Below are 27,404 nucleotides of genomic sequence, written 5' to 3' on the forward strand. Positions count from 1 at the left end.
ATCCATCATTTGTGAAATATGCTTACACCATTTAATCCTCACTACCAACACCACCATCACCCCCCCCACCCCACTCCCTCCACCATAGGCTGTTGTAAAGACACAGTTGTTCTCCCTCAGACTGCCAAGGCAGCTCCTCCCTCACCCACTGGTGCTACACCATTCTCCCTCTGCCTCTCACGGTAAAATCCTCGGTGTTCATATCTGTGGCTCTTTGATGCTTTCAGTCATTCTACCAAACAAAATCCATTTGTTCTTCGAACAGCTTATCCATCCTCACATCCATTCAGCGTGCTGTAACGGTGAATAGGCCCACTCACTTGATAGCCCCTCACTGCTCTTCCTCTGCTCCCCACACCTCTCCATCAATGTTCTTTGGGTAGTACTTTCATCATGTTACTATCTGCCTAATCAGAAGACCTCCAGTTGCTCTCTATCCTGCTTGTAAAATGCTATATTCCATCAGTGCTGGCCAACAAAATTTTCTGCAATGATGGAAATATTCTATATCCGCACTGTCCAAAATGGTAGCCACCAGCCACATGTGGCAACTGAGCACTCTGCAATGGAAGAACTGAATTTTTAATTTTATTTCGTTTAAATTAAGTTAAATGGCTACATGGGGCTAGCGACTACTATACTGAACAGAGTAGATCTATACAATCTCATCTCCACGTATTCTCCCATGTGAACTGTCCTCTCCAGTCAAGCCAGATCCCTCACCACCACTGCTAACACCATGTCCATACCTTACTTCACAGACTGTGTTCCCTTCTCTCGCTCTGCGCTTCCCTTTCTCCACAGCCAAATCTGTCCAGGCTAACAGAGCCCCCATCTTTCCTGAAGGCTTCCCTATCATTTCTGCCAACATCTCATTCCTCTCTCTGCTATGAACCGTCACTGTGTAACCATCTATATAACTCATCCAAGCACCTGAACAAGTACTGCTTGTGCTGTCATTAAACTCTTCAAGCATCTGAGCCCCGGTGAAAGAATCTATTCCTCTAAGACCAGGTCCTCCATTCACTAACAGGTGCTTCACAAATACTTGGTGAATGAGCTAAGGGTACAGAGCACTACATTTTGGTCTTCTTTGGACAGCAAAACTTCTCTTCACTAGAACCAAATGGAAAATTTAACTCCAGCCCCACTGCCCCATATCCAGATGCTTGGGAAACACCAAGTTATCATAAAGGCATCATGTAGACAGACCCTGAAAAGGCTGTGACCTCTATGTATCTTCATTTGCTCTGAAAATGCCAAGGAAAAATAAGAAAATGCTACCTGCAAATGCAAAATCTGTTAACTTCAAAGCACGTTTCTGGAGATGGATTAAAAAGTCCCAACAGAAGGAAACTGAAGCTCTTGCTCTGTAAAACCATCAAAAGCTAAATTGAGGAACACTTGACTTCCTTATTTCTTCTGGCACTAGTGACAAAGTTGTCATTATTTAAACACAGTCCTCAGATCTGGCTGGAAAGAGCCTCCAGGCTACAAAATGTTGGAGCTGACCCATCAGACATGTATTGTTAAGGCTAAGGTAGGTAATTCATTTAAGAGATCAGAAGGCTGATAAAGCTCTCTTTGTAAGAGAAAAATGTGACACAGTAAGAGCCAAGCAAGAGGCATAGCCAGATTGGTTCAACTCCTGCTATGGAAACACATTTCCCAGGAAGAGATAAAATGTTGCTATTACCAAATAGGTCCTCTTCCCTGAAAAGAGGCAACTGAGAAGATTAAAGCTGGGGTAATTTAAATTCTGCAGCCCTTCACAGCTTTATTTATGCCAACTATACTTATGCAAGAATAAACTGTTTTAATTGCTCATTTTAAACGTGCTTCTTTCTGAGCACATCTCCACTTGCACTGTCATCTTCTGGTACTGCTTGGGCTCTGAGGCCACTTCTGATTAGCACACACACAGCATATTAATCCACTGCACAAAGTCCTCTTCACTGAGGCTGGACACAGAAGTCCAGAGTCAACAAGAATCCAATGTGATGGCAGGAAATCACTCTAAGTTTTTCTCAAGATCTAAATGTGAGACAAATGGAAAGGCTCTTCTGATTTCCCTTATTTAAACGGGTTTGGGAATCATTCACAGGATTTGAACCCTAGGTCCACCACAGCTGCAACCTCAGACAAGTCAGTTACCCCTTGGAACCCTCACTTCACTGGCTCTAAAGTGGAAATACGGACCAAATCTTTTGTCTCTTGTGAAGATTAATGAGGGAATGTGTATAAGTGCCCACCAGGGTACCCTGCCAAGAAGAAGTTCTCAACCAATAGCAGCACCCTAAGCCACCTTTCCCTTCCTTGAGAAAACACAGAGCAACATCACCTTAAGAGACGGACCCTATTCTAATAGAAATAGTTGTAATCACTGGATATTGTATTGCTTTGTTCATTTTAAATGAAGAAAGGAATCCAGTGCCAAAGATCTACCTTCCTATGATGTTCCTCTACTGTCAGGATGTTCCTGCCTCCTCCCAGAAGCAGTTATAGGCAAACACTCAGTGCTCAGGAAAAAGAGAAATGCGAAAGGACAGAATAAACCAGATCTGTTGGGGTTCTGGACATTTGTTTTGTAATTAGAATGGCTCTTCCCCTTGAAAATCTAATAAATGTGGGTTTCATCCCAATCATATGGCAGGTAATAAGTATCCCATACATAACCCTGCAGCACGCTTAGAACAGAATTTATACCTCACATTATCTCTCTGCTTCTAAAAAAGTATTTAGTTTGTAAGGTAAAAAAAAAAATGCCTTTTGGTTTTCCTGAAGGAGACCTAGAGATGTGTTCAATAGACCACAAATCTTGGGGACACCAAAAAAAAAAACAAGTTTATAATTGAAGGATCTGAGAAATGAACCCCAAGTTTTTCCTCTTTAAATGTGTCCTTATGGTCATTTTAGTTAGTGAATCATCAGCGTCCAATATAAACCTTCTGAGTCAGTGTTAAGAGTCACAACCATCCATTCTGGAGTGTCATTAACCATAAAGTGCCCAATGCCCACTGGAACACTTTGGCAACCAGTAAGGACATTATTCTAATACAGAAAAGCATCAAAGACCTGCAGGAGCTGCACTTTACAAGAGAAATGCCTCACTTACTGTTCAAGGGCCTTGATCTTCCCTTCCTTTCACTGGTCCAGGGCTAAAAAGCCACCCACCCTCCTGAAGATAAGTATCTGACCAAGTAATTCACCAGGATGGCTATTACTGGACTTGCCTACATCCAAAGTTACAACCCATATTTTATTTTTACTCTTTTTCTACTGAAGAGGGATTTCAATTAGTAACTGTAAACTACTCTCCAATGTGTCTACAGCCCAAAAGACATTCTAATCCTTACCTGTTCTACTTTGAAAAAGAGTTCAATGCTATCTTTTCAAATATTCCTCTCTTCTTCAGCGTTCCCACAGCTACCTTTTTTCCTCTTACTTAGCCCACTTACCACCAGACTTACACCACAACTTCTCTGTGTATGTACTCTCAATCTTAAATTCAAACCACTGCCTCCTGCACACTGGCTGGGCTAATTATTTGCAGATCCTGCTACCTGACCAGATCTATCACAACCCCTATGAAACTTCAGGCAAATCCCTCAATCTCTCTGTAGCTCAGTTTCTTCACTCTTCCCGCAGAGTGAGCTCAACCACCCCGAAAATACAATGATCCCTATGACTCATCAAATTGTTCTCCAGTCCTGACCTCTCCTACAAAGTTCATCCCCACACGGAGCGCTGACTGTGGGACAATCACTTGGGTGCATCATCACAACTTTTTCTCCAGAAAAGTAAAGTGATGAGAGGAGAAAGGAAGTGACTTTCTCTGGAATAATCCGGATCTCCTTATTCTTGACCCCTATTGTCTCCTTGTGCCTTACAGACCTTCAGGTTTGGCCTGGCCACATTTCTTCTAGAATTAGCCTGAGGCCTGAGATAAGAGGCACCCAAAGACCCTTTCATCCTCCTCCTTCAGAAGTTTAAAAATCTTTCATCCCCTTCAGCTGTTAGTCTGGGGGAGGATTTATTTACTGTTGCTAGTGTCCAGTTGCTAGGTTGCTAGGTCTCCTAGTGCTTAGTGCGTGGGGGTGGTGGTAGGGCCTATTTTGTTTTATAAATACCAACCTTTGCTTCCTGTGCCTGGCTTTTTCTTTTATCACCTGATAGCATTCCCCAGCCCCTATCCTTTCTGGGAAAAGTCTATGCTTTTTTTTTTTCATTGGGGCATGGTTGTTTTACAATGTTGTGTTAGTTTCTACTGTACAGCGAAGTGAAGCAGAGTTCCCTGGAAAAGTCTATGCTTTTATCTTGATAGTGAGAACGGCTCTAGAGCCAGAGGGTACATGTACTATGTTCATAAAAATTATTAGCAGCCACGTGGTTTGCTGCATGTTGTTTACTGTAAACAAGTGGCTCAGACCATAAGTCCCATAATGGCTAGAGATAATAGTTCAGGACTCAAGAGATATAGGCACTATGTCTAGCATGCCTTTCCAATTCGCTAAATGACTAGGTAGGCTAGTTATTTCACAGAATACATCTCTGGAATAAAATCAGATAGTCTAGGCTACACTTTGCAGGGTTGCTGTACATATCTCCTAACAATTGTAAGGAAGTTACATATGCACAATAAAGACATCGTTATCACATTTATTTCCTTGTTAGCAATGCTTTTAATCACAAAGATGACATCACTGACTATTCAGGACTCACACAAGGTAAACTTAATCAATAATGAAATTTGGGAAACAAATGAGCATCTTTATATTTTTTAATGAGCAACTTTTAAAAGGCAGTTGTTCTGTCAAAAAGAAGCAAAGTGCTACAAAATAACTGGCTAACTGGCCTATACTCTTCCAAAATGTCGGTATCATGAAAGACAAAGAGAAGCAAAGGAACTGTTCCTGATTAAGAGATTAAAGAGACTGTAAATAAATACAGTGTGTAATCCTGGATTAAATCCTGAACTGGGGAGAAGAGGGGAGGAGGATGCTATAAAGGGCATTACTGGGATGATCCGAGAAATTTGGATATGGACTTACATTACCTAAGAGTATTACATCAATGTTACAATTCCTGTTTTTGTTAATTGTACTGTGTTTCTGAAAGAGAATGTCCCAGTTCTTAAGAAATCTATCCTGAAATATTTAAGGAGAATAGGGTATGATGCCTGGGAAAAGCAACTTTCAAACAGTTCAAAACATGTATGTAATACAGAAAATGATAAGCAAATCACATTTAGGTCACACCTAAATGTTAATAAAAGGTAAGTAAAGGTGAAGTTGCTTTCTTCTAACTTTTCTATAAATGTGAACTTATTTCAAATAAAACATTTAAAAAATTTAAAAACTTGGGTTACTTATTTTAAAAAGGACTTTATATGTGCAAGTCTCTATCACATTAAGTGGGATGAGATTTGCGTGGTTTATGTAACAATGACGGACAGCAACTGTGCATGTCAGCTTGGTATACAGAAGAAAGACAACGGGTTTGAGAGTCACCATTTCTAGGTAAAGCCCTAACTTTTGCATATACTAACTGAACCATCTTGAGCTCTTGTTTCCTCAAGTATTATGAGGGTAAGAATGAAGCTTCCTCCACCCTCACAAGGTTGCTGTGAGAACCAAATGATATAATGTATGCAAATGTGCGTTTTAAACCAGGAGGTAGTATATGAACATGAACTCTTGTTTTTAAGGAGTTGTCATCCAGAAAGGTTACAGGTGATGCAAATGACTGTGACCCCAGTAGGGCAAGCATTCACGGAAAACCAGAAAACGAAAGGACTACTATGAAATCCTATCATACACCGTTCATTCAGGTTCACAAATGGACTAAGAGCAAGTTTTGAAAATACATTTTTTTCTCCCCAGAAGCAATTCAACCATGAAAGAATATAAAAACTAAGCAGAAAGTTTTAATTACACTGTCCTTTAATAAATGAGAGCCAAATCTGCTTTAAAACGTTCCTCCATTCAAGAAAATCCAATTTACGTCTAAAACACGGATCTTAAAGATGACTACAGAGTACTAAAACTATTTTTCCTCAGATGGATAGATAGTCCAAAATACTACACTTAAACTGCCTGAGAATCCAGTCTGCCCAGGGCCCACAGCTCCACATTAGGATTAATCCAATATCCCTAAGAGGCCTGACCTGACCCCGAGCCAGCCACCGAAGGCTCTGAAGTTCAGAGTACACTCAGAGGTGGGTGCTGTGCTGGGCTTCAGAAGTGACGAAAAGCAGGCCCTAGGGAGCTCACCCAGTGGTCTGCGAAGTGCTTCAAGATCAGGCTTTTCCCTGTCTCCTCCCTGAATCTCCAACCTCATCCAGGAGAGGACGCACCCCACCCCCTCTGCACTCTGAATCCCAGCAGCCGTTTTTTCTGTTCCCCACACGTATCAAGCCTAGCCCTCACTTTAGAGCTCTGCACTTGTTCCCTTGGGCTAGAACACTGTGCCAGGATCTGCATGTGGCTGGCTCCTTCTGGTCATTCAGGTCTCAGCTTAACTGGCCTGCCCCTCAGAGGCCTTCCCCGACCACCCAGCCTAAAACAGCCTCTACTCAGGCACAATCACATCACATCCTATTGTTTTATTTACTTTCATTAAACTGTTCTTCCTGATGTCTTCTCGTTTATGATTATCTGTCTTCTCCTCACTATAATACAAGTACCATAAGAGCAGGGACCCTTGCATTCTGTTCATGGCTAAGTTTCCAGCATCCAAAAAGGGGTTTGCACAAAGCAGGCACCTGAATGAAAGAATTCCCCAGCTCCAGCTCAAAATTCACTTCCAGTACTAATGTGTGATTGAAATTTAAGAACTCCAGGAATAAAAAGTCAAAAGACTCACATGCAACCCAGATTTCTCGAACTCCTTCCTCCTCTCTTGATTCAGCTTTGCCTTCTCTGCCATAGTCCATTATCCTAATTCCATCCACTCTTATCCGCTCAAAGAACTCATCTATTCTCAGAGTCAAAAGTACCAATTTCTTAAAGATGACTCAAACTCTCTCTAGTTCAAAACCAACTTTCTTACTCCACAGCTCCAAGCCCACATCTCCCGCTGTAATCAGGACATCAATATGCCCTTCAACATGTCTAAAGAACAAAGTCATCGTCACCTTCCTTCTTTTCCACATCTGGCAATGGCATCAGCTGTCATTCCCACTCAAGTTCTCAATCAACTATCATTCATTCTTTTTCAGTCCCCACATCTAATAAAGTGTGTAGTCCTACTGCTTCTCTTAAATATTTCTTGCATCTGCCACTGCCTCTCCATTTTTACTGCCACTAGACAACCTAGGCCCTCCCCACCCAGAGGGACACTACGAAAGCTGTCAATGTTTTTACCATTGCCACCCAAAGGTCCTGCAACTGCGATTCTCACACATGCACCTGGCAGTAATCAACATTTTTGTAGAGGCTGAGGGAAGCACCTGACCTGGTAATGTGACTAGCCTGCCTAACACAAAGGCTGTACTTGTGGAATCGCAGAGCTGACAGGCGAGGAGACCAAGGCACAGCCAGGTCACACTGCTGGCAGCCGAAGTTCCAGGTTCCGCGTGCTCCACTGTGAACAGTTCACAAAAATAACTCGTTACAATAGCTTCATTTAAACACTCAACAGTACTGCCACCTGTACAGTATGGGACATTTCTTACATTTTAACTATTGCAGCTTATTGTGGACACATTTTTATTCAAAGACTGGTTAAGATGATTATTTGGAATATTTGGAATCCAGCCTATTTTTCTTAACTTTCAGGTAAAAGTTCTTCTCAGGACCCAGTGTTTTTCCTTATTAACTAGCAGTTTTCTCTCTTCTGTTGATGACATGTACCCCTAGCATATCTCAAATATAAACTAAAAGAAAAACTTCAACACGCTCTATTCTTTTGCTTAGTACTTCTTTCTCTAGGTGCAGAGAATTGACCCCCTTACCAATGGACTGTCTTGTACAGTTACAGTAGTCCCCCCATCCTCAGGGGGTACATTCACCCCCAGTGGACGCCTGAAACCGTGGACAGTACTAACCCCATATATATTTTTTCCTATACACACACACCTGTGATAAAGTTTAATTTGTAAATTAGGCACAGTAAAGAGATGAACAACAATAACTAATAACAAAATAGAACAATAACAATTATACACTGTAAAGTGATGTGAATGTGGTCTCTCCTGTCCTCTCTCTCAGAATATCTTATCATACAAATTTAATGCCTTTTCCATCTTAACAAAAGAACTTCTCATTGCAGTGGCTTCTCTTGTTGCGGAGCACGGGCTCTAGGCACGTGGGCTTCAGTAGTTGTGGCACGCGGGCTCAGTAGTTGTGGCTCATGGGCTCTAGAGCACAGGCTCAGTAGTTGTGGCGCACGGGCTTAGTTGCTCCGTGGCATGTGGGATCTTCCCGGACCAGGGCTCGAATCCGTGTCCCCTGCATTGGCAGGCGGATTCTTAACCACTGCATCACCAGGGAAACTGCCTGTAACTTTTGCAGTTTGAAGTGCGAAAGCAAAACCAGCATGAATCTGTTTTTCCTTCCTCACAATTTCATGGATAGAAGACTCATTCTTACCATAGATCTTAGCAACCTCAGCAAACGAATTTTTTTCTTTCATTATTAAGTCAAGAACCTTCACCTTTTCACTTAAGGAAGCACTTCATGGCTTCTCTTTGGCATATCTGAATTGTCAGCATCACTATTCTTGCGCTTTGGGGCCATTATTAAGTAAAATAAGGGTCAGTTGAACACAGCACTGAGATACTGTGACAGGTGATCTGATAACCCAGACGGATACTAAGTGTCTAGCAGGCAGGACACACTGGACAAAGGGATGATTTAAATATGTCCCCTACAGGACGGAGCAGGATGGTGTGAGATTCCACCATGCTACTCGGAACAGTGCACAATTTAAAATTTATGCATTGTGGGACTTCCCTGGCTGTCCAGTGGTTTAAGACTCCACGCTTCCACTGCAGGGGGCACGGGCTCGTCCCTGGTCAGGGAACTAAGATCCTGCATGCTGCATAGCATGGCCAAAAATAAATAAATAAAATAAAATTTATGAATTGTTTATTTCTGCAATTTTCCATGTAATATTATCAGTCCATGGTGACTGCAGGTAACTGAAACCACAGAAAGCGAAACCGTGAATAAGGGAGAAACTGCGACACTTTTCTTCACCCAAACAGTGTAAATCCCTGAGACTTGGCTTAGTTCACTGAAAATGGAGTACACTGTCTCCCTTTAAAAAGGGATAACCAATTGCCTCAATAAGTATTACTGCTGATCGACATACTTGAAATCTGAAATTTAAAAGAGTCTTCCCCAGTACAGCCTGCCCAACTTCATTAAACACATAAATCATATATAAAGCACTACTTTATTAAGTATATTCCCCAGAACTGATGTCTAAGAACCTTGCTTCCCTAACAGAACGAAGCTTTCTTAAGCTTCATAAGCTTTACAGTGGTTTCTATGACTAAGCCCAGAAAATACAGATTTAAATCACAATTTACCATCATCGATGAGCTGTGTGACCTTATCACAGTGTCTTCAGAACTCATTTCCTCATCTCTAAAACAGAGAGGTTGAAGCAGATATCATCTGAAGTCTCTATTAACTCTAAAGTTCTCAAATTCCATGATGGCAAGCTCAGAAAACTTCTAACTTAATCTCTCTGCCTCTACTCTCTCCTTCTAAATTACCCAGCACACTACCACCAATTAATTTTCCCAAACTACTACTGTATTAGCTTCCTATTGTTGTTACAACAAATTACCACAAACTCAGAGGCTTAAAAGAACACAAATTTTATTACCTTACAGTTCTGAAGGTCAGAGGTCTGAATGACTTTCACGGGGCTAAAATAAAGATGTCTGTGTTCCTTCTAGAGGCTCTGAGGAAAAACTGTTCCCTTGCTTTTCCCAGCTTCTAGAGGTGGCATTCCTTGGCTCATGGACCCTTCCTCCTTTTTCAAAGCCAGCAGTGTGGCATCTACAAATCTCTCTGACTCCCTCTCTCACTTACAGGAATCTTTATGATTACACTGGGCTACCCATATAATTAAAGGATAATCTCCAGTTTCAAGATCCTCAGCTTAATGAAATCTGTGAAGTCCCTTCTGCCATGTGAGATAAACATTCACAGGTTCTGGGGATTAAGACATAGACTCACTTGAGGAACCATTATTCTGCCTACCACAACTACGTAGTTATATCAGCCCCCTGATCAAACACTTTCAATGGCCAAAAGCAGACAGAGACATCAGAAGAAAACTACAGAATATATATTTTATACATAGACACAAAAATCCTCAACAAAATACTAGCAAACCAAATCTAGCAACACACAAAAAGGACTATACACCATGACCAAATGAGATTAATCCCAGGAATGCAAGGTTGGTTTAACATTCAAAAATCAATCAATGTAATTCAATAATGGAATGAAAGAAAAAACCCACACAATCATCTCAATAGACAGAGAAAACGTTCAACAAAATCCAACACTTTTTCATGATAAAAATACTCAAATTAGGAACAGAAGGGAACTTCCTCAACCTGATAAAGGCATCTATGAAAACCCACAGCTAGCAACATCATACTAATCTTTTTTATTTTTTTAATTTTATTTATTTATTTATTTATTTATTTATGGCTGTGTTGGGTCTTCATCTCTGTGCGAGGGCCCTCTCTAGTTGCGGCAAGTGGGGGCCACTCTTCATCACGGTGCATGGGCCTGTCACTATCGCGGCCTCTCCCGTTGCGGAGCACAGGCTCCAGACACGCAGGCTCAGCAATTGCAGCTCACGGGCCCAGCTGCTCCGCGGCATGCGGGATCCTCCCAGACCAGGGCTCGAACCCGTGCCCCCTGCATTGGCAGGCAGACTCTCAACCACTGAGCCACCAGGGAAGCCCCATACTAATCTTAATGGTGAAAGACTGGATGCTTTCCCTTTAATACCAAAAACAAGACAAGGATGTCTGCTCTCACCACTTTTACTCAACTCTGCATTGGAGGTTCTACTCAGGGCAACTAGGCAAGAAAAAGAAATAAAATAAAAAGATTGGAAAGGAAAAAAACTATTTTCATCATCTTGGATGTAGAAAATCCTAAGGAATCCACTAAAAAAGTACTAGCTAATAAACAAGTTCAGCAAGGTTGCAGATTAAAAGATCAATGCACAAAAATCAGTTGTATTTATACACTAGCAATGAGCAACCTAAAAATGAAATTAAGAAAATATCATTCACAATAGCATCAAAAAGGATAAAATACTTAGGAATAAAATTCACAAAAATAAAAGGCATGTACACTGAAAACTACTGATATAAATCACTGCTGAAAGAAACTGACCTAATGAAGGATGACCTAAATGAAAGGAACAGAATTGAGTGTCCAGAAGTAATTCCTTACATTTATAATCAATTGATTTTCAACAAAGGTGCCCAAGAAAATTCAACCGGGAAAGAATAAAATTGGATGATTACCAAAAAAATTGCTGTTCACAGCAGCATTATTCATAATAGCCAAAAAGTGGAAACAGCCTAAATGCCCACAAGCTGAGGAGTGGGTAAATAAAATGCAGTAGGTCCATATAATGGAATATTAGTTGTCAATAAAAAGGAACAAAGTACTTATACTTGCTCTAACATATACCTTATATACATGACGCTAAATGAAAGAAACCAGTCATAAAAGGCCAGGTACTGTATGACTCCCTTTATATGCAATTTCCAGAACAGGTAAAACCATAAAGACAGAAAGTAGATAGTGGGTGCCACGGGCTGGAGGAGGGGGAATTGACGAGTGGCTGCTAAAGGGTGCGGAGTTTCTTTTGGGGTGATAAAAATGTTCTGAAGTTAAGATTACACAACTGTGAATATACTAAAAACCATAAATGAGTGGATTTTATGGTGTGTGAATTTTATCTCAATAAAGTTGTTCGAGACTCCTCCGGTGGTGCAGTGGTTAAAGACTCCACGCTCCCGATGCCCGGGTTAGATCCCTGGTCAGGGAACTAGATCCCACATGCATGCCACAAGTGAGAGTTCTCATGCCACAACTAAGAAGCCCACCTGCCGCAACTAAGACCCGGCGCAACCAAATGAATAAATAAATATAAATATTAAAAAAAAAAGAACTTTAAAAAACAAACCAAAATATAAAGTTGTTTTCTTAAGTCCAAGGTATTCAATTCATGTGCAAACCCACTGGTGAACATAATAAATTGTCTCCAAGTAGTCTGGAGAGAAAATAAGAACATAAAATATCTTCTAAGAACACATATATTTTCCTTTGTATGTTACATTTAACATAGAGATAAACTATGGAGCATGATCACATGATTGCTCTATGATAGAAAGGTATATGACTTTTATTAACACGGCATGGTTAAAAATAAATACATAAAATGAACAGCCTGTTTAAACACCATTAAAAGCTCCTCAGCGGTCACAAAATAAACTCCGCACACCTTCCTGTGTGCTTTCACAACTAAGTGTCACCCACCTCTTCAGACTTATCTCCCATCACCGCCAACACAAATTCAGCAGGGCCAGACTTTCCACTACCATCCTTCCCCGCTCACTGAACAACATGCTCACTGCCACTCATCCCTCTACCATCTGGTCTGTGCCTTGAACAAATTCTGAGGATTTTTCAGCCAACGAAATGATCCTTCATCTTCAAGACCTGACTGAAGTCCTGTCCCATCAAATAAGTTTTTTTCACGTCTCCAGACCATACCAACCCCAAACCCTCCAGCCTCTCACAAGTCTAACTATCCATGCCTCTAAGCCAGCTCCTCACCAAACAGGCACTTTTCACCAGTCTGATTCAGATAATTCACTCTAACAACAGTTTTTAAAAAAAAAAAACACACACACACCTAGAATTTACTTTTTCCAGCCTCGATTCATTCATTTATCCATTTCATCTTATAATTCCCTCACTTTAGGGAGATGATATATCAGCTTTCACCCAGATTCTTAAAGTAAATAGCACTTTTGCCAATGAAAGAGTGCCACCTAGTTGTGGCACAGGGTATAACTGACCATGGCAGTAGGAAGCTCTACATGCTACTTTTACAGAAATGCACTGTACATAAAAATAAGCCGGAGTATCGTTTGGCAGGGCAATGCAATTGTTTTATACACACATCTTATCACCCCGATCAGTCTACCTCACAAGTCTTACGGGCATTATTTGTTCTCCGCTCAGTATCATGCATTATTAGTCACTTAACATTTACTAAATCAAATTCAATTTCTGAAGTGTATTATGCCAATAAATTCATGTGTAGATGGTTAAAAATTCCTTTGATAATCACATGAGAGCATTTTTTGAGTTTATTATAAGAATTAAACAGCAAAAATAAGTATAAAATGAAATCTTGCGATTTACTCACATATAATGGAGCTTGTTGTGGATTAAGTTTCATGACCCAGGACACTGAAACAGAAAAGGGAGAAATAAATGAGAATAAAATTAAAAGTTATCGTCAAAAATTTAAAACCCTCCAAAAGTCCTAGATGTCAAGCAAGGTTACAAAAGCACAATCACAAGTCTGAGATTACTGGATGCCCAGCTTTCCTTAGAGGTTTGGGGAGGCAAGAAGGTCAAAGGTTGCAGAATTCCTTGTAGCCCAGATTCCATCTTTTCAAGTGGGGAGAAAGATTTTCTGATTGAAAAATAAAGACAAAAGGCTTCACTGTCATAGAAGAAGTTTCAACAACAAACCAACAGGATATTAAAATCAGTTACCAAAGCAAGAACAGCGTGTGTGCAGTTATACTTTTACATAATCCCCCAAACTCACATGATGCTACCTAACCAGGGATTCCCCCCAGTCTCACTGGGGCGCTTAGGGTAGGAGGGATCGGCAGACCACTAGAGAGCCCTCTTCCTCTCAGCCCTCCTCTCAGAGAAAGGGGGGCTACTGCTGGCCTCCAACAACGAGAAGTTGTCACTTTCCTCAAAATTAATAGCTGGATTCCCTGTGGTTACCTGCACTAAATGAATTCTCACAAAAATCTTAGGAAGAACTTTAGAGGAGACTTCCAGCATTACATAATACATTTGTGAATACTGAGAATAGCATGTTCTTAAAAGTTTAACTTGGTAATTTGACCAGGATTTCCTCTAAGCCAAAATGATCATCGTCCAGTATTGTGTACTTCAGAAGGGCAGGTCTTTTGCCAAATACAATGAATTTGAGAATAAGCTGATCCCATCTTCACAAGAGTCAGAGAAGCAGACCCAAGTGATTTCATTATAATCAACTTTAAGTGTCTTACCCATGATAGGGGACTGGATTAAATTATTATCCAACAATATAAAAAACAACAGTACAGGAATGTCATTCATACATGCAAAAAAAAATTAAATTCCCATATGTGGTATTATACCAGACCAGATCACAAAAGCGTAACAATTAATTGAAATCCCAACAGCATAAACTGGAGGTTATCCAAGACCAGATTTTAGAATAAAAAGCAATGCCTTAGCAACCGTGCATAACTCCAAGACCAGAATCCTCTCAATATTAAAATTCTCACAAATCTGCCAGTTTGGTCAGGCTGTGTGTGTCTGAGGATCAAGGCTCACCCAAAAAAAACAGGTAACACACACCTGTGGAAAAAAAATATCTATAACCAGGCACCTAAGCACAATCACCTCCAACCAGCAGGCCATGGGTTTCACTGTGTTCTGCTGGAAGACATGCTCACAGCCAGGGAGCCCCCGCAGTGACTGACCACCTCCCTGCCTGCCCCGTTCATCCTCTGGTCTACCTGCCACACACACACATTGTAAGAGACTTCCCGGCTCAGGGCACTCTTTCTTTCTGCCAGCCTTCATTTAATGATTTTGCACCCATAGGTGCTAAAAATCACCTGCAAAAATCCACACTGAAAACCAAGCTTGAGAAATGTAGCAATAACCAACGCTTTTAGTAGAAAAATAGAGATTTCCTGCCCATCAGATGCAAATAGCAAGCATAAATAAAAAAAAGAAAGACTGAAGATTGAGTACTTTCTCAACGCATTAAATATCCATTTAATTTAAAATTAAGCTCACTGTGCTCACTGGTCTTTTAATCAGCTTTCCAGGTCCTATTCAGACTTACCTGGGACAAAAGACTAAAAGAACCTATAAATTTATGAACCAATTTGCCTTAATAACTTCTGAAGTGTTCCTGTCATCCCAAGCAGAAGAAATATCAGTGGAAACCAAAACAGGAATTAACACTTTGTAATCCATAAGGTTTAGAGAAATCCACAGAGACAAACTAGTGACTTAACAGCCCTCTGATGCTTCTTGATTTGCCAAAAAACCTAGAATGACGTGTATAAGGACCACAAACATCAACTTATCTGATGTTCCCACTGCATTTGATGAAAGATCTGGTGAAACTCACTTGGCTCTAAGGGCTGATGCCATCTGAACTGTCTGCAATCATGAACTTGCCAAAACTTATTTCAAAGCCAAACCCATACAAGTTATTCTGATATGAGGATTAAAGAGGGATGACAAAGTGTCTGTCCATTCACACTGGTCAAATGGACAGGTCATTGTTGTGTTGGCAACACAGCCGTTGAAAGAATAAATCTGTCAGAAGTCATCGAGGTAATGACCCCAGAAGCATCGGATTGGTAAATTCAGATTGCCTTTAGGCTTCTTCAATGCTGACATACCAGGGGAAAGCGAGGACTAACATTTATAGAGCTTTATATCTAATATAATTTTTAATCCCCATAAAAAGATATTATTTTCTCCCATTTCATTGGGAGGGCAAAGTTCTTTCAATGATTAAATTATTTAATATCAACATCAAGAGGTGGGAGAACCCAGATTCAAACCCCGTCTGATGCCACAAATTGACTTGCCCTACGTCTAGCCCTCATTCTACAAGCAATACAGACTGTCTTTGACTTTGTTAATTCAACTGTCACTGGGCGTCTCCAATGTGCCAGGCACCGTCGTACTCAAGGCACTGAGAGTACAGAAGCTTCACAGAGCTTATCCTAGGAGTAACACAGATAAATAAAGCATTAAAATAAACAGTTTTCAGATAGTGATTAGTGAGTGCTATTGAGAAAAATAAAACAGAGAAGCGGGAACAGGAAATGAATAAGATACAGTTTTAAATATGGTGCTGAGAGAAGGCCTCTGTGAGGTGACTTTTACCCAAAAAATGAAAGAGATTAAGAAAGCTAGTAATACAGATAATAGATGAAAGACCCTCAAACCGGTCCTAAAACTGAGAACTCAGAGTTCTGATGCTAAACCATCGAAAACTTGCTACGTATAATCCCTCAACTTATTTCACACATTTAAACAGACTTACTTTACTTACTTTAGAACTGTGTTGTAAAAAAGGAGCATATTATAGGAAGGCAGTCTTTTGGGTCAAAGTAAATGCACTTAAAAATCAACGTATACACCAAGACCAATTTGGAGATCACTGGACTCTTTGCTTTGCCAACAGACTTTTTATCAAGCTTTCCCAAATGGAAAATTAAAGAAATGCACTATGTCCATCCAATCATTTCATCAAGGAATTTTAAGAGAGAAGACCCTAGAATTTCTTCCATACCCAATAACTAACTAGTGAGTGACCTTGCACAAGTTCACAAGTTTACTGGGCTGCTTCCATGTAACACAAGCACAACATGTGACAGACACAGTGGGACAGTAAAGGTTGCATGCCATTTGAAAGAGACCATGAAGAAAAGGAACTATCAAAACTCAAAGATTTAAATGATGTGATTTTAAGTATGTTCACCAACTCTGCCACTCAGTAGTAACCTGCTACAGTTCCGAGGAGTCATAAATTCAGGGGGTGTGAAATAATTACAAGCACGGTAATTAAGTATTTTTATTCTTCCCACATTTTGCATTTTATTTCAAAATGCTCAAAGGAAAACCAAATTTAATAGCTTGCTATTGTATAAATGTCACACGTTCACTTTATGTCAAAACAAGACTCAACCAATTTTAATGCAACTGTCTCAATTATATAAATCTACACACTCCCACAACACCCCCATGCAAGAAGTCTCAGGGTACTGCTGATTATGATTAGACTTTGTGCTGATCCCTTCTTGCACTTTAACATAAACTATCACCATAGGGTGCAATGCACAAACCATCATCAGAATGTACACCAGCTTTGTATGAACATTAACAGTAGCAAAAGTTCTGGAATATTTTGCAATTCACTCTACCTGAAAATGACTGTGTAGAAACTCAGTCACTATACAGGATCACAGAGAAACTCAAGCGAGAAGTGATACGCCCGTTTGATTAGTTTGGGGGAAGTAAAGGACAGAAAGCGCTTCCACCAACCAATGTGCCTGAGCAAACGAATGCAAAACCTTAGAAGCTACAAAAAAAAAAAAATTTACACACCTAAATAAAACTTGGTGTCCACAACAGGTGTCAGCAAACATTTTTGTAAAGAGCCAGATGGTAAATATTTTAGGCTTTGCAGGTCATACGGTCTCTGCTGCAATATATAAATGACTTGGGTGGGGCCATGTTCCAATAAAACTTTATTTACAAAAAGAGGAAGAAGGCTAGATTCAGCCAGTAGGCCACAGAATGCCAACTCCTGGTCAAAAACTAAAAAAATGCCTCTTAATAATCCAAAGGAGCACTATGTCCTCACTCAACAGTTTTATATGTCTCAAAGAATATTTTCATCTAAAAAAACACTTCTCAATACAGGAAAGGCATAGGGTGTGGCACAATATTCTCTAGATGAGAAATCAGATTAAATGGGTAGGCATCCAAGTTCTTTACTAATGAACTGTATGAGCAAGTCACTTAACTTGTCTGAATCTCAGTCTCCTTACGTGTAGAAAGGGCATAATAACTGCTGCCTATATTATGGAGTTGGTGTAAGAATCAAAAGCAAGTGCCAAGTACTAATGTAGAATATGTCTCCAGTGTATATACTGTGTGAACAGAGTGAGATGCCAAACAGTACGCATAGTATCCTCTTTTTGTGTAAGAAAGGGGGAAATAAGAATATATATCCATGTTTGCTAGTATCTGCATAAAGAAACACTGGAAGGATACATTAGAAACTAATAAAACTGGATATGAAAGGTGAGGGTCACACGGTAGAAGAGGATGTGGGTGGGAGAACGACTTCTTAATAAATCTTTTTATATTGAATTGAAAAAAAAAAAAAAGTGCCAAGTAAAGCACTTAAGCACCCTTGCCAGGCACAGAGTAGAAGCCACTGTTCCTTCTTCCTGGCAGAGTTTCTGGGTCTCAGTGGAGACTACCACATAAAATACTCTGAAAAGTATAAATGGTTAAATGAAAGGCTTCAGGTAGCAAGAGATGCATTTCTGTCTTAAAACACGTTGGTGGGTAAAGTAGAATTACAAAATATAACAAAATAACCATAGAAAAGGATCTGGAGGAACAAATACCAAAATGTTAAATGTATGTATTTCTGGGGATTACAGGGAATTTTCATTCCTAAATTATGTATCTTAATTATAACTATTTAAACAATGAACAGGTATTACTTTTGCAATCAGAAAGGAAACATTACACACAGCACATCTGGTTTAAGTCCCCGGTCATTCAGTGTATCGCAACTGACCTAGAAATGAGTAAAAAGACCTTTTTTTTTCCCTAAATGAAAACACTGAATAAATCTACAATCTTTACTAAAGGTCCCTAGAGCTAATAAAAGCAAAGCAATTAAAACAAGAATGTCTGCAGCCATATGTTTGTAAACTTAAACCAAACTCACTATTCTTTAGCCACAGCCACATAGTACACTAAACAAGCCTTTAACAGGTGCTCCACCCTTAACGAAATGCCCAAAGGGAGGTGGCGGGAGGGGGAAGAGAATCACAGGGCCCCCTCAACACCGTATCACGTAATTATACTGCAGACTGCAAACTCTCTTGAACCTGTGAGCGTGGAGATCTCAGCCCATTTCCTAAGGACCAGCTGTCCGTCTCTGACAAACCTATCACTTCAATTGGTTTTTGCGAATGATTTTTGTCATCCACAACAGGAAAGCTTCTAAATCCACAAAAAAGATGTGCAGCCCCCAGTCTCATTAGGAGGAGGACAGCTGTTTGGGACACAGCCAAGTGTAAACAGAGTATTTTTACCTGCAGGGTACTTCCATGGCAAAATGTGCTTCAGATGAATTTCCCTGGCCAGAGACCCTGCTAAGACTGGGCTACAGTAAATCCTTCGAAACCCACAAACATTTGGGGTGAGGGTTAACATGGAAATGACAATGCATACTCTGGATTCTTGCAAAACAGTCAACATTCAGGTCTTCCTCAAGGAAAATAACAAGATCCAAAGACTCCTTCCTTCATTCCTAAGGAGTCTGGGCTGGTGGCTATAAACATGTTATGAACTGGTTGAGGGTGGGAGCCAGGAATTCTGAACAATAGAAAAAGAAGCACAGTACAAAGAGCAGACAGACTCTTCCTGGGGAGGATGTCAAGTTATACAAAAAATATAGAATACTACATGTACGAAACACATTTCCTGAATTAGGGACTGAGGAAATCTTACAGAAGCCTCATAAATGTCCAAGTTCTGTTTAAAAAGATGCACTGATTAATAGCTGAGCAGTCTGCTCTAAGCAGTGATTCTCAAATCTTAGTGCACATGAGCATCCACTGGAGCCTTCTTAAATAATGCCGACTCTTGCCCGGTCCCCTCCCCCCACTTCCACCATCAGAGTCCAAATCAGAAGACCAAACCTTGTGATGTTTTTGCTTTGAAATCATGGCCCACACTTTTGGAAACAACGGTGTTGAGATCCATAACACGTGTCTGGTTCTCTCACGGCACAGTAAGCCTTGCTCTGTCCCACTGTCTCATGACACAGTACTTACTACACACCAAGAAAAAAGCAAAGCACTAGTCGGAATTGGGGTGAGATGGGAAGAGGGGCCTATGGCAGGTAGTCAGGACATGAAAAGAATGAAGAATCTAACAAAGTGCAATACTTACAGTAAAACAAAAGGATTCAGCAAACTAAGACAAAAACCCAAACAACAGAACACTAACACCCACATTCACTCATTTAATTTCTTCTTTATCAGTGCTGGATTACCCAATAGGCAGAATGATCCTGAACTTAGGGCAAACATACACACGCAAAGTAATTATCGTGGAACAAAAAAATCAGAACTCTTTCCACGATAATTAACTAATTAAAATAATTAAGAAATTAAACTTAATTTTAAAACTCTGACTTTCTTACACTCATCTTAGAGCTTGCTCTAAAATTCATATGGGAGAGTATACCATAGTCTTTTTAGAGCTTAAGGCCTCCTTTTCTTTATATATGTATATAATTTCTGCCTGGCACATAAAGACTCAATAATGGGAGATAATCTCATATTTCTGAGCCCTTAGAATATTCCATGTACAGCTAGATGCTGAGCTTTAGGGATAAACACCACATGGCCGGTACCAATTTCATAAGTGACACATATTAAGTAACCAGGTAATTTATAGTACAATATGATTAAGTGCAATAATAAAAATTTTACAAGGATCAGGAAGGAGCTATAAACTCTCTAGAAGGTGGAGGCCCAGACACAGCTTACTGGAAGAGGCCAACCCTGAGGCAATTTTCACCAAGTGGACATAGAAGTGTACTGCAGAAAAAACTGCATAACCACAGACAAGAGAGCACAGTAAGTTCTTAAGAACAATACAGAAGAAATGAGAAGTGCAAGCAGGGGATGATGGGAGAAGTCAGGAGAGGCACTCATGTAAATTCACATGCCTCAAAGCTGCTCGGCCTCAGAAGCCAAGGGAGGAAGACAGAGAAAATATACAAACCAGTGGACACAGCTCTAGCCTAAAGAAATTATGGTCATACAATGGCACTGGCATCAACAAATCTCTGCTTTGTTTTTTCTTCTTCATTTTCTTTTCTTTCCTTTCTTTGTCATCCCTCTTTTTTTAAAGCTCAGCTCAAATGTCGGATCATACACAACTGCAGGTTCAAAGATTCATTAAAAAGTTTCACTGGAAGGTAATCATGTAGCCTAAACTCAAACCCAGACAGAGCAAGTATCTGTTGTGGGTTACAACCAGTAAGGCCAGGCCAGAACCTCACCATGGCTTTCCTGAGGTGCAGCAAGCAAAGGCTGGCTTCCCAATCAATTTCCACAGGCCCTGGGATCCTCATCCCAAACCCTAGGCAAATCCTATCAGCCATGGAACTCTATAAACGCGGACTCAGAAGCAGCCCACAATTACCCTCCTTCCCCAAGTAGGAATCACTGCCAGTCTACCTGCCTCTGCTTGTAGACGTGAGTGCCAGGGCCTTATCACCTTGAGAAAATCTCTCCATGCTCCATTTGCACCTGTGACTCAACCTTCCTAAAATGCTTCTTTCATTCTGCAGCTTCCTCTCTGCCTACATAGTAGTATGCAATCACTTAGCAAGGTTCTTTGGGGGCACCAACCTCTTTTCTTTAGGAAGTTCTAGGCAATAGCACTAAGATCTGCCTTGCTTCAAGAAAGGGAGGGAAAAGCCTAAAAATAAGATGTGATCACAGTTTTGGGAACAGATTTAACCCATCTTAGTTCTTCTAAAGGTGGAGCCCTGCACCCTAGGGCTCATAAGCCCAGATGCTGCATCCACAGACACACACGGGCAGCTTGGGACTGGCAGTTGCCAACAGAGAGATTAATAAGCTCACTACATTTCCTCTGCAAAATATTCCATATCATATTTATTTTACACCAACTCTCTATAAGCCACTTTGATAATAATGAAGATACTAAAGGAACAGATGACTGCACAGTGCCCATCTAGATTGGGGAATCAACCTTCTAGCATTTAAGAATTCTTGGCCGTGGGGGCGTGGGGAGGAGGAGGCAGGTCCGAGAGGGAGGGGATATATGTGTACATGTAGTTGATTCACTTCATTGTACAGCAGAAACTAACACAACATTGTAAAGCAACTATACCCCAATTAAAAACAAAAAACAAAAAACAGAATTCTTTAGCAACCCCTCAAAAAAGAATGCAAGGATAAAAATGAGAATGGCAATATAATTCAGAGAAGGAGACAGACAAGACGTGGATTTGAGTTGTTAACTCTTGCACTTCTGGCTGCATACCCTGGACAAGTTATTTAACTGCCAGGCTTTATTCTCATGTGTAAAATGGGGGAAAATAAGAATAAAAGATGTGTGTAAAATGTTTATACAGTACTAAGCAACAAGAAAATACTCAATAAAGTTCCTGTTCTTATTGCCTGGTATGAGTTATGTGATTAGCCATTTCAGCACTCACCTCGCATCACATTCAACTACTCTACCATCCTAATCACTGCTGATGTCTAATTCTAAATAAAGGGCATTGATGAGGGAAATGGGGACCCCAACAGATACAGTGCTCTACTAAATATGCCCTTTATCTTTGGTGAACTCTCAGAGGCCATCCAGGCTCCCCCACTACCCCTTCTGATGTCTCTGCATAGTGTTCAGTGCATTATCTACGCGGCCTTATTTAGTACTCCTCTCCCCTACCCCATACCCTCCCTTCCACTCGGCTCCTACACACACCATCTGCATGCACCATGCTCAGTCCAGTCCTCACTCCTTTGCTCAAGATAATGCCTTCCACCTTGCTGATAAGCTAATCTATACAATCAGCAGTAAGTCACACACTGCGTTTTATTTCTCTGTTATTTCTGTGCTTACCTTTTTCCCCTTAACTTGTTTATCCTAGCCCACCACACCCGTATATGTCTTCTGTAGCACTCCTCCACACCGCTACTGCTCCTGTCACAGCATCTGGCATAGTACTGAGCACCCAATAAATACTAAAGAAATACCTGATTGACATGAACATCAGAGACAGAAATTAATCAGCTTTTCCACACCATTTGTTGGTAAAGGATCCACAGCTGTAAGAACAAAAATCAATCTTACCAAAATATCTAAGGTCAGTCTAGTCCCAGAAGGCTTACCTAGTAGCTTATTTAAGAAATCCAGCCTGGATCAATTTGCTTGATTGGCCAGAGAGGTAACAGAGACCAGAGTGGGGGAATTCAGCATCATTTAACTGGACAACAACCTCAAAGTAAAGGGGAGGGCAAAGAGCTGCTTCACACCATACTTAGGCTCTTGCATGATGACTGGTACTTCAGGGAAGAGGAACACTTGCACATGTTATTTCAATCCTCTTTTGGTGTTTAACACAGGCTTGCGGTTTCCTGCAAAAATAGTTTCTGCTGCTTTGCAGAGACCTATATAGAGAACAAAACTCCAAATGGCTATTCCACAGGTGAGAATTTTGCCGCCAGCTGTATCCTGTTATCCAAAGGAAACGGAACTGTAAGCTGCCAGGAGGTCCAGATACAGGAGAGCAAGACCATAAATTCAGTAAGTGCTGACAATCTTATCCCTATGGTAATAAGTATAAACTTTAAATTTAGAAAAATTCACACACAGCTGGGTTTTATGTAAATTAACCTCAGCAGGGGTTAAGAGAGACATCCTGTAAAGAGACTGCCAAATTCAAGCCTTATACTTCCTTCATCTCCCCCCCAACCTCTATCATCCAAAAAGCAAGCAATCCAATGAGCTAAACCAATTATAAACTATTTGGAAAGACTAAATATAGGCAAGTGGGCGCTCACACAAACGTAGACATTACCGAGCTGGATGACCTAACCTGGACAAATCCCAAGGCCTGGAGTGGCTACTTGGTTAGAAATTATTTCACAGTGACACACAGCCCACCTTCCTGGTCACATTAACATGACAAAAGCACTATCACATCATTCCCACAAGTGGCAGGCAGAAGAGGTATTAGAAACAGATGTTAGGAATGTCAATGTTAGCTTTTAAATTGTTAAAATGGTTCTCGTATCTCGAGGATAAATATTGCCTTCAATGTTATTCTCCAGTAGTATGTCTTTAAATTAACATTTTGAGAACAATGGTATTTGAAAACATGAGAGGTGGCTTTTGTTTTTTTTAAACGATCTCAAAATCGGAGGGAAAGTTTTAAACAACAAAGACTTCAAGTAAAAGAAATTTGTATATTTCATAATTAAATGAAAATTCTAAAAAGTCAAAGAAACTCCAGTATTTTCAGCAGCCCGCTATTAGAGTTTTTTGGGTTTTTTAAAAATATTTATTTATTTTGGCTGCACCGGGTCTTAGTTGTGGCACGTGGGATCTTCGTTGCTGCATGCGGGATCTTCTAGTTGCAGCATGCGGACTTCTTAGTTGTGGCAGACGGACTTCTCAGTTGAGGCATGCATGCGGGATCTACTTCCCTAACCAGGAATCGAACCCAGGCCCCCTGCATTGGGAGCGCATAGTCCCACTGAACCACCAGGGAAGTCCCTGTTAGGGTTTTTTCAAATATTACTTTATTAACTTCTTAAGTGAAAATTTTCCTTTTTAAAGGAGATTTTCTATTCATAAAGCATCCCTGGCCTGAGTTATCCGTTAGGGAGTCATTTTGTTTTTATATCATACAATGAGCAGAGAGTATTTTTTAAAATTACTGATAAACTTAGTTTAGGTGGAAACAACTAGTCCAGTCAACTAAAAGCACACGAAAATCATCACCCCTATATCTAACAATCTAGATGCCATATAGAACCATAACAAACTATAGAACCTGTGATAATGTGATTAGCAGTTTTAGCGGAGACTTTAGCCACTTAAAGACCAAAATGTATCCGTGTTCTGACATAACAGAACTGTTTCTCACCCTCTCACTATATGGGAAAGGTCTCCCTCAGTAATCTCTCCTCCAAGTCACATTGAAGGGGAGTCTAAAGGAAACACTGCACTCATAGCGTCCACGGTAGGGGAGGAAGTGCCTATGCATTTTGAAAATGGTGATTTATAAGAGTTGTGGCTAATTCTGTTTGGATGTTAATAAAGACAATTCACTTTCAATTAGCACATACAGCTTCACAAAACAAACACAAGTGTTTGACAACAATGAAGTAAAGAACTGGTAAGATTATATCTCAACTGAGTCGAAAATCAACTACAACATGTTCTGCAAATTCTGCTAACTTGATCAGTTCATTGAAAAATGGTTTAAAAATAATGATTCAAAAGGCAGCTTACCATCAAATTATTAAAAGGTTATTGCCCGGCTAAATTTGGGTGATATTACACTTGTTCTGGATTTAGAAATAACAGAGTTACGAGAAACTTTAGAGGTTATTCCCTGAATTTCAAATTTTCTGAATTCCTCTTAATAGGAAACTCTTAGAGGATCACATATATTAATTTTCCATTTCTTATTCTATCAGTTATTAATTTCCCCATTTGAACTAAGTTAAAACATAAGATCGTTGCTTTAAAACATTTAGCATTTCTAGCTATGTGAGTAGATAAGTGGCACATAACAGAAATGCATAATGATGAATTGTTTCAAGTAAATGTGGAAACAGACAATATTACTATGCACATGAAACTTCAAATATTTAATATATTTAGAATATACAAAAAAAAAAGCTACAGAAAGTCAGGCATCTGCTACACAATACGCTTTCCTTTAAAATTACAATATTTCAAAATACAAAAAATATATATAGGTGTTTCATAAAATAAATGTTATCAAAGAATGACCCAAGTGCTAATAATTTGGTCATAATGAACACTTCAGTTGGCTACTTTTTTCTGAAAATCTTTACAATCAAAAAGTAAACTGGAACTTATTTGCAAAGCAGAAATAGAGTCACATATGTAGAGAACAAATTTATGGTTACCAAGGGGAGAAGTGGGGGATTGGGATGAACTGGGAGACTGGGACTGACATATATACACTACTATGCATAAAAAAGATAACTAATGAGAACCTACTGAATAGCACATAGAACTCTACTCAATGCTCTGTGGTGACCTAAATGGGAAGGAAATCTAAAAAAGGGAGTGGATATATGTATACGTATGACTGATTCACTTTGCTGTATAGCAAGAAACTAACACAACATTGTAAAGCAGCTATACTTCAGTAAAAATTAATTTAAAAAAATTTTTTTTAAGTAAATTAATTTAGGGGAAAAGAGTAAAGATTTCCAGGCGTACTGTCCCCAAAATAAAACTGTTGCTTTGCAGGTTTTGTTAACTGGGAATGAGGGTGGGACTGAAGAACAGGTACCTGTACATGTGTCTTCCAAGAGCCCAGGCTGTCCAGAAAGCAATTCGATGCGGAAGGGATGACGAAGAGAAGATGTAAAGGATGCAAACAAAGGTATGTGAAAGGCAGCAAGAGGAAATAATTCAATTCAGCCAGTATTTGCGTGTGTACTCTAGACAGAGACTGCAGATAGAACAACAAACTATAAATAGTCCAAATAAACTCTCCTGAGAGCTCTGTGATCTTGGCTTTCTGATTCTCCACATAAATTAAACAGGTCCCACAGAGATCCCACCCCCACTGCAGCAACAGTTGGTTCAGTGCTGGATTAGTCACAGTTAGAAAACAGCCAAAACTCAGACTGCGCCGAAAGAATGAAAAGCCACGGTTGCTCCTAAGATCTGAGGTGGGAGATAGAAGAGGCAACACCTTCAACGTGCCCCGCCAACTGATGAATGGATGAACTGCTCTGACCAGAGTAAGAGGACCACCCGGAGGAGGACACTGAAGTCTGAGCCCTTGCCAGCTGTAAGACCTTCCTCCTCTGCATGAAGCAGCTGGTAATCACGGGCCTCTGAGAACCACTGTGGGTCAATCAAAAGTGGGCAGCTCTTCGGTACAGTAATGACACAGAGTAGACAGATGTTCTATACACTTTGTCTTTCACTGGCACAAACCCAGCCAGGCAAACCTGACTTGGGACAACCAACAAGAAAAAAACAGTAATGCAAGATGGAAAAGACTGGGAAACAGAATCCTTACTCGTTACTTGCAGCAACAGCAGAATCCTTGAGAAACAGAGGCCACTCAACTAACCACTAGTTTGGAAGCTTAGAGTTAAAACCTCAGTGATATGAACTCTCCTTCTAAGTGACTTGAATAAAATGAAAAAGGTGTTTTCCGCTATCAAACTTGGGCTCAGGAACAGCTGACTTCGTGGCTGGCTCTCCATCAGCAGGAAGTAAAATGGTGAAAACCACAAGCCAACAGTCTCAGCGCCTACCCCATGAGGTAAAAGTTCATAGATCAATTTTTTTTCATAGTTTTAAAAATATATTCCTAATTCCTCTTTCTTTTCCTCTGTTGCCCTCCCCAAATGCTGGTACAACCAAACTAAAGATCGCATTCTAAAATAACCTCCAGAGACATTTTAAAAAGAACAAAACGGCCCCAGTACCTACTACAGGAAAAAGCTAAGCAAAGATGAAGGCTGAAGACTGACTGCCGGCTCTATCCCACATTCC

The 27,404-nt window shown here is 40.2% G+C and overlaps 1 protein-coding gene across 14 annotated transcripts in view; it reads right to left on the reverse strand.

The window, feature by feature from the left end:
- Positions 1-27,404, reverse strand: part of AKAP13 (A-kinase anchoring protein 13) — a 344,171-nt gene that overhangs the window by 233,011 nt on the left and 83,756 nt on the right. For all 14 annotated transcript variants that reach the window (XM_059912544.1, XM_059912539.1, XM_059912543.1 and 11 more), the window contains exon 2: positions 13,429-13,472. In XM_059912544.1, the coding sequence (XP_059768527.1) occupies positions 13,429-13,461 (33 nt within the window). In that variant the 5' untranslated portion in view covers positions 13,462-13,472. The remainder of the gene's footprint in view (positions 1-13,428; positions 13,473-27,404) is intronic.

The sequence above is a fragment of the Balaenoptera ricei genome, chromosome 2, assembly GCF_028023285.1.
Source record: "Balaenoptera ricei isolate mBalRic1 chromosome 2, mBalRic1.hap2, whole genome shotgun sequence".
In the NCBI taxonomy this organism is placed as follows: Eukaryota; Metazoa; Chordata; class Mammalia; order Artiodactyla; family Balaenopteridae; genus Balaenoptera; species Balaenoptera ricei.